General features: G+C 38.9%; 1 protein-coding gene across 1 annotated transcript; it reads left to right on the top strand.

Moving 5' to 3' along the window:
* Window positions 1-1,654: 1,654 nt before the first annotated feature.
* map2k2b (mitogen-activated protein kinase kinase 2b) lies at window positions 1,655-8,263 on the top strand. Its single transcript, XM_063462304.1, has 11 exons — window positions 1,655-2,526; window positions 2,604-2,814; window positions 2,956-3,102; window positions 3,751-3,828; window positions 4,141-4,192; window positions 5,682-5,806; window positions 6,073-6,286; window positions 6,543-6,595; window positions 6,704-6,765; window positions 6,913-6,958; window positions 7,167-8,263. Exons 1-11 carry the CDS (start codon window positions 2,438-2,440, stop codon window positions 7,275-7,277), a joined length of 1,188 nt encoding a protein of 395 aa, XP_063318374.1. The 5' UTR covers window positions 1,655-2,437; the 3' UTR covers window positions 7,278-8,263.
* Window positions 8,264-11,395: the final 3,132 nt, after the last annotated feature.

Below are 11,395 nucleotides of genomic sequence, written 5' to 3'. Positions count from 1 at the left end.
CATGCAGAATTAGTGATATACTTAAATTCCTGGGTTTACACTTTCTCCATCCAGAGTCTTAAATGGTGCTTTTGTTTTTGGCCTACATGATTGTTTGTCTGTTTGTTTTTCAGAATGTATTTTTATGCACTCTTGTATTTACAACATTTATTAAAATAAACTGCATCTCACAATGAGATAGACAAAAAATAAATTGTGTAGATGGTTTTGAAATAGATTTGCCTAATTTGATTAGTCTTCTTGTCTGTCCAGTTTTTGGTGATTTAGGAAAACACCCCTCATTTCACTATATTGTGCTAGGAAAATCAGATTTATTGAAACGTGCAAAAATACATTCGGAATACAAAAATAGTTTGCACAGTTCTAAAGAGCCTGAAAGTGGTACCACCCTTATTTTTCAGTATGTCCTGAACTCTTTTAAGCTTTCTTTGGAATAGTTCTCAAGGGTTCTTGAACAAGATTCAAGCTCTTCTTTTTTGTTTGTTGGCTGTATTTTGTTCTGTTCCCAGTGTTGTGGTCCAGATTCTGACGAGGCAAATCCATCACTGCCAGTGTTCCACTAAAGACATGATTTTCAGATTGTGTTCATTTGTTTCTTCAATTTTTTTCTCTCTGAAGAACACACTGCACACCATGCTGACATGCTGTGTTTGAGCTAATAGCTCTTACAATGTGTAGACACTACACTGGTTTCAAAGTGCCTTTTTTTGCTTCCATAATTCATAGGTCAGTGTTAAATGGCTTAATACCAATAAACAGATACATAGTCTTCTGAAAATGGTCAGGTACAACGACTTGGCCAAACCTGAGTGAAAAATCAACCGATGTCCAAAGAAACAAAAGAGGGTCTTTAGAAAGTCTGGAGAATTATTGCCCATGATAAAATTATAAAAAAATAAATACAAGAACGTCTGGGAGTGTGGAAGGATGAAATAAAGAAATGAAGGCTGTCTTGAAACCTTCGCACGGTAATGTACATTGGTAAGCGCAGTCACAATAGAAAGTCTCAGGCCTCCGTTTTGTGCTTCAGGTGATCCATGGATGATTTGTTAGCCAATCAAAACGGGCAGCTTGGCAAGGCTACAGATCCGAAAGACTTTCAAGCAGTACCATCAGCTTCACGATTATTTATTTATATAAATAAATATTTGAAAAGCCTGCATTCCGGATAATGTTCTAAAGAAATAAGTGTTATTACTGCCTTCAAAGATAGATCCATATGTCTTTGAAGGCAGATTAACAAATAGCAAGGACTTTAAATCTTTTGTTTTTTATTATTTTACAATATTTTTTACAACGTTATTATTTCCCATTTTACAAAACAAAAGGCCCTCACAGCATGTATTCGCTAAAGTCCTTTGTACAAAAGGTTGCACGTTTTAAAAAATGTAATGTAAATAAACAGGTAGAGCGATAAAATAAAATATGTTTTTTAAAAATCTAATTAAATTTAAATGATCAAATAACGAGACTAATTTATGGGTTTTGTTTAATTATTTTTATTTTTCCTTTTTTACTAAAGAGTTTCAATTCATTCGGCCATCTGTTTACGTATGCTTTGGTATCTGTTGGAAGTATCTACATGTCAGCGTTCATATTACATTACTGCTGCTCGCGCAGCTGTCTAAAATATCGCGAGATTGCTACTCTGGACTACTCAAGGCACAGTCTTGACTGCACCGCGCCCCCGTGATCATCCCTGCTGAAGACACTAGAGCCCGGTGTCTACAGCAATAACACACCTACCCCGCTGAAAGAAGATATTGAGATAAAACAGCCAGTTAAGCTGATGTTTCTAACTTAAACAAAGGGGGAAGTTACCGGAAGAAAAGTGAACAAACATCCGCTTGCTTTCGACTCGCGTTAAATGTGCGGCTGTCACGCAACAGCTAGCAGATGAAGTTAGCTAGCTAGCTAACGTGTAGGTGCTGATAGTTATGGCTTTAGCTTTGAAAATCTTTTGTTTGCCTTTACGTTGTAGCTAGTTAATCCTCGATTAATTGGACATTTACATTTTGGTGCAAGTGCGGTGACCATTATGCTAGTTGTCGTGCTACGTCTACTCATCTAACACTAACCTAGCTAGCTAAGACTGGTGTTATATTACCGTATTTGTATTCATAATTTGATGTGTCGCTCTTCTTGTAGTAAATTAGATTTAAGCTCAGTCACAGGTTAAACCGGTGTTGATTTGAAGACACAAATTAAGTAAGTTTAGCCAGGTTAACTGACAGAAAACGTCAAGTTATTACAGATAACATCTAGTCTACAAGACAGTGTTTGCCTATTATCTAACCTCCCAAAGTTGCACGTGCTAATCACAGGTCCCTTACCTTGTAGGCAATTTCTAAATCATATAGATTACAGGATCTTATCATCTGTAGCTGTAGAGGAAAGTGTCACTCAGTCCAAGTTCATATTTTACCCTCAAGTAAACATGGCTCCTAAAAAGAGACCAGTGCCCTTAAACATTGCTCCTGCTAGTGATGGATTATCCACCTCCACGAATACAGAGATTACATCTGAGTAAGTTGACCTGCTGAGTTAAAATTTTGCAGTTGTTTGAAAAGATGTTATTCTAAACTGTGTCTTAATTTTATCAGGGCCAATTTAGAAGCGCTGAAGAAAATACTGGAGGAGCTGGACCTGGATGAACAACAAAAGAAAAGATTAGAAGCTTTCCTTACCCAGAAGGCCAAGGTTGGCGAGCTGAAAGATGATGACTTCCATCGTATCTGCGAGCTGGGTGCAGGCAACGGAGGAGTGGTCAACAAGGAGTGCCACAAACCTTCAGGCATAATCATGGCCAGAAAAGTGAGCTTTTGCAATTATAAAACAAAAAGCTGCTGGGTCTTTTATACTTAATCTGGCGATAAAATGCTTGAGTTGATCTTTCTGGTCTTAGTGTTCACCCTTTGATACCCATTTAATATAACACCTTTCTTCTGTGTTTAGCTCATACATTTAGAAATAAAACCTGCAATAAGAAACCAGATCATCAGAGAGCTTCAGGTACTACACGAGTGTAATTCTCCCTACATTGTGGGTTTCTATGGAGCTTTTTACAGCGATGGAGAAATCAGCATCTGCATGGAACACATGGTAAGAGTTAAAAAATTGTATTCCAGTAGTGTTTTGATCCCAACAAAGATATCATCTTTTCTCTTATCTGTTGCTGAAGACTTATAGAGAGGACAACTGGATTAAAAAGTGTTTTTTACCCAAACAATCAAATGATGTTGTCTAAAATCCCTATCCATTTTGCCCAATGTCTTTGTAATTGAGTTAATCTGGTGTGTGTGTGTACATGCGTGTGTGCATATGCAGCAGTAATTTATTGGAAGTGGGTTAATGAGGTACACAAACTGTGTTAATTCTTTACAGTACACACAAAAAGGATAGAATAATCTAGCCAGTCACTGGCTACATTAGTCGCCTTGAGTTCTCCTTTGCACCTGACAGTGCCTTCTTCCTTGTCCCAACATATACACTCTCCATCTGATATACTTGTTCCTAATCCTGCCAATTCTTGCCACTCTCAATGTACATCTCAGTTCAATCTTCAATTGAATTCCACCTCATTTTCATCATCAGCCCCTTACAGACGCAGGTCTGTTATTACTTTTGCGTAACTGTTTTTAAGAATCAATCTGTTGGCATTTTCATTTACTTTCTGAATACTCAGTCTTCAGGCTGCCTTCTGTTATTTTAGCACTCGTATCACAAGTTGCTGTAATCTCTCTGGTGTAGGATGGTGGCTCTCTGGACCAGGTGATGAAAGAAGCAAAGCGGATTCCTGAAGAGATTCTGGGCAAAGTCAGCATTGCTGTAAGTATATTATTTTTTGCTCTCATGTTCTAATGTGGTAGTAAGTGGTAGACATTAATGAAACAATGCTGCGTTTTAATTTAATTAATTGAGGCGTTTAAAAACAAACAAACAACCAAACAATCACGTTCTGTCATAGTTATGTTATGATTTGTTTTGAGATTAGGATCAAAATAACCATACTTGCTTTGCACAAGTGCATCTAAACACTTGTCACTCTTAGTTCAGGATGACTTCTGTCATATTGTTTTCTGTAGCATCAAGCCTGTTTAGCGTCATTGACTTCCTTAATTTTTCTCCGTTTTGAAACAGGTTTTGAGAGGCCTTGCCTACCTAAGAGAAAAACATCAAATCATGCATAGAGGTATCAGCATTTTCATTACGTTTATGATTGTATCTTGAATAAATGAGTTTCATCTGCAAGTATGATGTGGAGCAGTTTCTATTTACGGCCTAGTTTGATCTCAAGTGGGCCAGATCAGTAAAAGAACTGCATAATAACATCTTACTATAACGATCATTGTGTGCGTGTGTGTTTGTTCCCAACTCCTTCTAGACCCCGTTCATTATTAAACTGAATTAAACTTGCTGTATACATTTTTTGGAACTAAACTATAGTGTTTTACTCTTTTTGACTGAAACAAGTTGTTGGGCTAGTAATATTTTCCATACAGATTCATTTGGGTATTAAAACTTTCATCACTTTTCCCAGAAAAGCAGTGTGGCTTGTTGAAAAAAATGAGGATATTTATGATTTTACTACAACTTCGACACTTTGCAAAGCCATCCAGAGAAGGGCTGGGCCATATCATACCATTCACGGTAATACCGGTATAATGTTGGGCAACGACAAGAAAATGAAATATCGCGATAGAATATGGGTAAAACGCGCATGCGCAGTGCCTTTGTTTTCATACGCACATGGCGGCGACGGAGAATGAGAAGGGCGAAAGCCAATCGTTGAATGAAAAAGATGAACCAGAATTGGTTTGTAAAAATGCTGCAACTTCAGTGGTGTGGAACTGGTTTAGCTTTCGTCCATCAGATACACAACAAAGCACTATTTTTGGTAGAGCATGCTGGCGGTCCGTCGTTATTACCGTGTTTTTTGGAAAATACTTAAAATCAATCCTTTGATTTTTCTGAAAATCGACAGTGCCCCTTATAATCCCGTGTGCCTTATGTATGAATTCTGGGTGTGTTAACTGACCTCGAAACGATTTTATGTGGTACACGGCGCTCGAAAATCTGTCAAATGTTTTAGTACGACTTTACTAAGCCACGAACCCGCACTGCCTGATGGATTGTCGGAGCATTACGGCTATCGTAGGCAGGAGCCTCGCGGAGTGATACGTACTGTGCTTCATCATAATATTACCGTATTGTTTGTGTATAAGCTCTTTTTAAGTTTTGTGGATATTATACATGGTTATCCTGAGGATATGTCGGCCAATTTCCACTGGAAATGCCTTTTGGTTAAACTGTCAGCAAGGAATTTGCATTTGCACTGTTAAATTTTTATATAACTTTAATGCACATAAAAAAACAGCTGCTTGTTTAAGTGAAAATACATTGATGGGCTTTTTATGCACTAATAAAGTTGTGGAGTTGTAAAGTATTTTGTCTAGTGTCAAATATATCGTGAGTGTTATATCGTTATCGCAAATTTTCAAATGTATATCGTGATAAATATTTTCGGTCATATCGCCCTGCTCTAATCCAGAGGATCTTAGTGGATCCTTTGGTGGGCTGATTCTGGGCCTCAGCCTGTTTGACATCCATAGTATAGAGATTCAGTTGGATAACATTTTCATATAATTTTATAAGTAATAAAATGTCCTTTTTATTCTCAGATGTGAAGCCCTCAAACATCCTGGTAAACTCACGCGGGGAGATCAAGCTGTGTGACTTTGGTGTGAGCGGGCAGCTCATAGACTCAATGGCCAATTCCTTTGTTGGGACAAGATCCTACATGTCGGTATGTTTGGGTCTGTTTATGAAACCTGTGTACAAGTTTGTTTCGGATCAATGTTCATGTAACGTGAGAATCTTTTTAACTCATTTTAGGTCAGTAACTTAAATAACAGATTTCTTTTCTGCTAATTTTGATGAAGAGATTTATCCACTGATACATATTTAACTTGAGATTAATGCTTCAGCTGTTTGAACAGTGTTCAACAGTTCCATATTACTATAATAAAGAACTGATGATTGTTTTGTGTGTTGTTTATGTTTGATGTCTAGCCTGAGAGATTGCAGGGGACTCATTACTCTGTGCAGTCTGATGTGTGGAGTATGGGCTTGTCCCTTGTAGAGCTGTCAGTTGGACGCTTTCCCATCCCCCCTCCAGATGCTAAGGAGCTGGAGGCCATATTTGGACGACCGATCTTGGATGATACACCAGGAGCGACCCACAGCACATCCCCTAGACCCAGACCTCCGGGTAGACCTGTTAGTGGTAAGCTACACAATCATCTGTGTGTGTTTCAGGTGGCTGGCTGAAAGTGCAGTAGGCAAACCTTGCATGCAGACGTCTCCAAGTTTCCACATGAGAAATCACGTAACTTGCTGATATCAGTGAATTGGACACTCTGATTTATGAACCTGTCTGCTCTGTGATTGCTCGATGCCCCAAAGGAATGTTTGCCATGTTTTTAATTGAAGGTTTTTTTCTGATTGAGTTCTCACTTGTTTTGTTAAACTGACTTCCCCAGGCCACGGTCCGGTAATGGCTATCTTTGAACTACTAGACTACATTGTCAATGAGGTAAGATTACAAGAAGTTATCCAAAGCAGCATTTATTGTCAACCACGTAAAATCACGAAGGAGTCGCTTTCTGCTGTTTATACTACAACATTTTCTTTTAACTTTCAGCCACCGCCTAAACTACCCCATGGAGTATTCACCCCTGATTTTCAGGATTTTGTGACCAAGTGGTAGGACATTTTAAAACTCAATATATTGCTCACCTTTCCTCACTTGCACTTCTTAAGCGTCAAGTAACATGACAAGTAATAGTGACATAACATTGGATTACATGTTTACTAACTTGATGGATGATCTTGATCTTCTTTTGTGTCCAGTCTCATCAAAAATCCAGCAGACAGGGCTGACTTAAAAATGTTAATGGTAAGTGTCAGTTTGACTTAAAGTTCCCTATTTTATTTTATTTTTTTAAACAGATTATCACAAAGTAAAATATGTGACAGGCCTAAATCACTATATCATTTTTATAGTAAAAAACTTCTCAACTAAACTGGCAGTGCTGTTTAACTTGATAGCAACTATATATTTAGTCAGCTGAGTTAGTGTGTTGTTTATATTTGTGCTTTTTCAGAACCACACGTTTATCAAGCGGTCTGAAGCAGAGGAGGTGGATTTCGCTGGGTGGCTTTGTAAAACAATGGGACTGAACCAACCCAGCACTCCCACACGCACTGCAGATTGAGCTACGTATATTCACTCAGACATTATGTAAAAATATGAAGAAGCTGCTGCCTAAAACTGTACATTCAGATATACTGTATACTCCTTGTGTGACACATCCTCCCTCAGGTGGATCCGTAAAAGCTTCATCTTCAAATCAGCTCTATTGATATTTTATCACGTAATTCACATCCCAGGATAGATACTTAAACAACACACACAAATGATTGTTGGAAATGTTGACAGCATAGAGTATTAGAGATTTATTTGGTTCAGGATTTTGACTCATTAAGCCACATATCTGGGCCACTGCTGCACTATTATTTTTTTTATTTATTTTTTTTGCCCCCAGTAGCTTTCTGACATACAGCAGATCGTACACATACTGTATAGAATTGTAAAAGACTTACTTGGAAAGGTTCATAAAACGGAACAAAAGAAATAACCAATATTTGTAATTTCATCCTCAGCCCCCCTAAATCCAATGCAGTTTTCCGGCTTTCTTGTCTGAAATTTTCTGAAGTGCTCTGAGGCTTACGCTGTTTTCACACATGCACTGGAAAATGTTGAAAGAATCCGGTGTGGATACTCACCCAGTTACTCTGTATGGTCCCCCTTACATGCGGCTCCGCTGGGTAATGTCCAATTAAGGGCTGCAGTGCATGTTTGAGAACAGCATTACAGTACAAGTATGTCAATCCCAGTTATTACAATCATGACTAGGCTTTGTGTGTCTACAGAAAAATATACTTATGAGTTTCTTTATATGTCTGTTATGCAAATACACTGAGAAATGTAAGGATTAGCTTATTTTACTGAACAGGTTGTGCGCATCTGAGATGTTTCTGAAGTTTCTTGCTTTTCTTAACATGGCAGATTTCTACAAATTTTGAGATGTCTTGAGGTGAAGCACAATGTTTCATGCTTTACAGCATGACCCTCTTGTCAAAGCCAAAAATAATAAAAAATTGTTTTTACAAACGTTAAAAATAGTCTGTTCTCTGTTGCCTCTGTGCTATAGGGTTATGTTTTGTTTTGTTTTTAAAGTTAAACATCTTTGCATTTTCCCTCTGCAGGTTTTGTATGTTTAGTAAAAGACTTTCTTTGCAAATCCTAGAAATTCAGCCCTGGGCAGATTCTGCTTTTAAGAAGGCTGCTTTTATCCCTTGAATGAACTCCATCATGGCTCAATGGGCATTGTCAGCTTAAACAAATTATCATTTTTTTTGTATACCCTCTAATGTAAACAACAGGATGTGGATTCGCCATGTGCATCCTGCGTTAGGGCATTTTGACTTTGTGTCCTGTCACCACCAGTTTAAAAACATAGATTGGAGTAAATTCTTCAGAAACTTGATAAATCACAATGCTTTGGAGATGAATAAATGGTATGCACTGTCACTTCCAAGCATGATGGCTTCATTTACTGAAATATCACTTCTGTCTTACACTTGTTTCACCAGAAGGGGGAAGCATATTGGGTGCATAGTACTGAGGACCTCCTGAACAAATACTAAAAAATAAAGTATAAGATATATTTAGATATGAAGACTACTATATCTGGGCTGAGAGATGCATTGTGAGGGCACTTCTGCTACCAAGTTAACGATTGCATAATTGAATGAAGCTTAAGCTTGACATTGACCTGAACCACTACCAGGTGAAGAAAAAAAAAATCCCCCCTTCCTTCCCTCTGATTTTGCACGGACAATGAAAAACTATCTAGTGTTGATTAAGCGCCTTCTCTTAAATGGGTGTCAACTTGCAGGATTAAAATGTAAGACACTGAGGTGTGAGAACGATATGGTGTTGCAGTATGCGGGGTGGCTAAGTGTTGACGGGAGGGGGACTAATGCAGCATAAAAACAGCAAAGTCTGCAGTCATTAATATGCAAATATGCAAATGAGAGGGTAATTAAGATTGGGCGTTTGTCAGTGGCTCTTTGATTGCTAATGAATTCCAATCTGCAAGAAAGGGGGAGGGGATGATGAGCTAAAAATTAGGAAAAAGAACAGGATGACATTGTGCTCCTCTCTCTTTCTTACAAAAATAAGGAAACGAGTGCAGCGTGAAGGCTTTTACCAAACATTGCAGGTTTTTTTTAGCTTGCGTCAGATACTGAAAAGGCCGTCGCAGTTGAAAACATGAAAGATACCTCTCACTAGAAACGCTGGCGCTAAAAATCAGTTTCAGCACGAGCAAACATCTCAGAAAAATGGGGTGGGGAGCATGTGCCAACGACAATTAACCATTCACGCCGTCGGTGAGCAGTCAGCATGGCAGGCTTGAGCCACCGCAGGAAGGCAGAATGATTTCTGCTCATTAAGGGTGATGGGGCTGACCCCTGTTGAGAGATGCTCAGGTATCTTGGTGGGGGATGTGCACTGCCAGCATGGTGTGTGTCACAAACAGTGTTATTTTGGCAAATGGGGACCTGCAGTTCACACACGAGCACACACACATACACACACACGCACACTGCTGTTATTGCTGTTTCAGTGGTCCCCTGACACTTGTACGTCTTCCTCTCTGTGGCATGTGAAATGAGAGGACGTATACGTGAAATAAAAACAAATTAGAAGAGAATAATAGTGTAAGACAGCTGCTCAAAAGGTGTAATGACTTCATCAAAATGCTACCACTTTATATATTTCAGTCGGCTACAGCTATGATGCTGTGTCACACAAAAAAATCCCACTAAAAATCTGGATGAATCTTCTGTCAGTGAATCTAATCAGCAGTGTGATGTTCGGTTTTTGTTTTTTTTGTGTGTGTGTGTCTTACTAAATACTTTCCCAAATTCTTGAAACAGGATTACAAGTACAAGAGCTCAAGCTAATCTATTTGAAATTGTGTGTTAGCAGCTGATCAGAGTTTTGCTCTGTTTGCTGCATGAAAGACTGTGTTTGTGTGTGTGTTAGGAGAGGGGGGGGCTGTATTTTTTACAGGAAACAGGAAACCAGAAGTCATAACAGGATGCCCCAGGTTTTGATACTGTACCTGATGCGTGGGTGGCTGCATGGGGGTAACCCATTTACAAAGCCTTAGAGCCTGTGACTAGAAGAAGAAGAAAGGGCCCAGGAAAGAGTAGGTGGTGAGGAGGGTATACGCTTTGGGGTTAGGAAAATGGAGTTCCACTCTAAATATAGCCCTTTTTTTCTTTCTTGCACCATATCGTACAACCTTAACGTCGCATTTCCTCAATTCCCTTTGTCCTACTTCTAAAAAGGCAACAGACCAAAGAACGTTTGATGTTTGGCACAGAGCAGCGATACGATCACTTCCATGCGAATACGTGCACCAACTTTCCCCAGGTGTATTGTAGGAGCTTTGCACTGAATCTGTGACATGAAACTGGTTTTGTCACAATGAGGTTGATGTGCTCACACTGACTGAGCGCTCACGCTGCAAAAAAATCTAGAACTGGGTTTATGCCCTTTCTGCATTTATCCATCTAAGTGCATGTGTCTTTAACAAAGCAGTTCTGAGCGTGGATGGTCATTTCCTTTGGGCAAGTAAACAATTTGGTTGTAATTTTTTGGAGGGTTTTGCAACACTGAAAAGAAATATTAGGTCTACTGAAAACCTCATATTGCCTTGACTGTGTATTTAAAAGACAGCAACATAACCAGTCCCATGGATAATCACATACAGGTGTGTGCTTGAGTTGCATGCGTGCAGGGCATGGTGTGAGTGTGTGTGTGTGTGTGTGTGTGTGTGTGTGTGTGTGTGTGTGTGTGTGTGAGAGAGAGAGAGACCACAAAGTGGATGGATGAGTTTTCTCGTAAAGGCCAGCACAGATGTTACTTGGGGTTTTTTTTTAATTTCCCCCTCAAACCGGTTGAGGTTTTCTCTAGAAAGTCGCAAAACAAGTTGTGTTTACATACCCACCAAGGTACAACTGATGAAAAACACCAGCCAGGCTGTTTTAGTGAGTTAGACACTGGCCCATGCTATAAACTTGTAATTTCTGTTTGACAAAAGGATGTAGCCATGCCATTCCTTTCCCCCTGCAACTTCTGAACTCGACATGCAGGAACATTTTAGTTAGTTAGTTTTTTATATATCACTGAAAGTTAAGTAAAACTATCATACCTTAAATTTTTTTTTAAATATTCTCATAGGTATCATAAGGTAAT

Source organism: Pelmatolapia mariae, linkage group LG18 (assembly GCF_036321145.2).
Source record: "Pelmatolapia mariae isolate MD_Pm_ZW linkage group LG18, Pm_UMD_F_2, whole genome shotgun sequence".
Classification (NCBI taxonomy): domain Eukaryota; kingdom Metazoa; phylum Chordata; class Actinopteri; order Cichliformes; family Cichlidae; genus Pelmatolapia; species Pelmatolapia mariae.
The sequence above is the reverse complement of the archived record's forward strand: the minus strand, read 5'-3'. Positions and strand labels throughout refer to the sequence as shown.

What these genes read in the sequence shown, in the direction of transcription:
- map2k2b (XM_063462304.1), top strand. Translation starts at nt 2,438, where the DNA reads ATGGCTCCTAAAAAGAGACCAGTGCCCTTAAACATTGCTCCTGCTAGT. An exon ending in GCATAATCATGGCCAGAAAA is followed by an intron (nt 2,815 to 2,955) that starts GTGAGCTTTTGC and finishes TTCTGTGTTTAG; the next exon opens with CTCATACATTTAGAAATAAA. An exon ending in CAGGATTTTGTGACCAAGTG is followed by an intron (nt 6,766 to 6,912) that starts GTAGGACATTTT and finishes TTTTGTGTCCAG; the next exon opens with TCTCATCAAAAATCCAGCAG.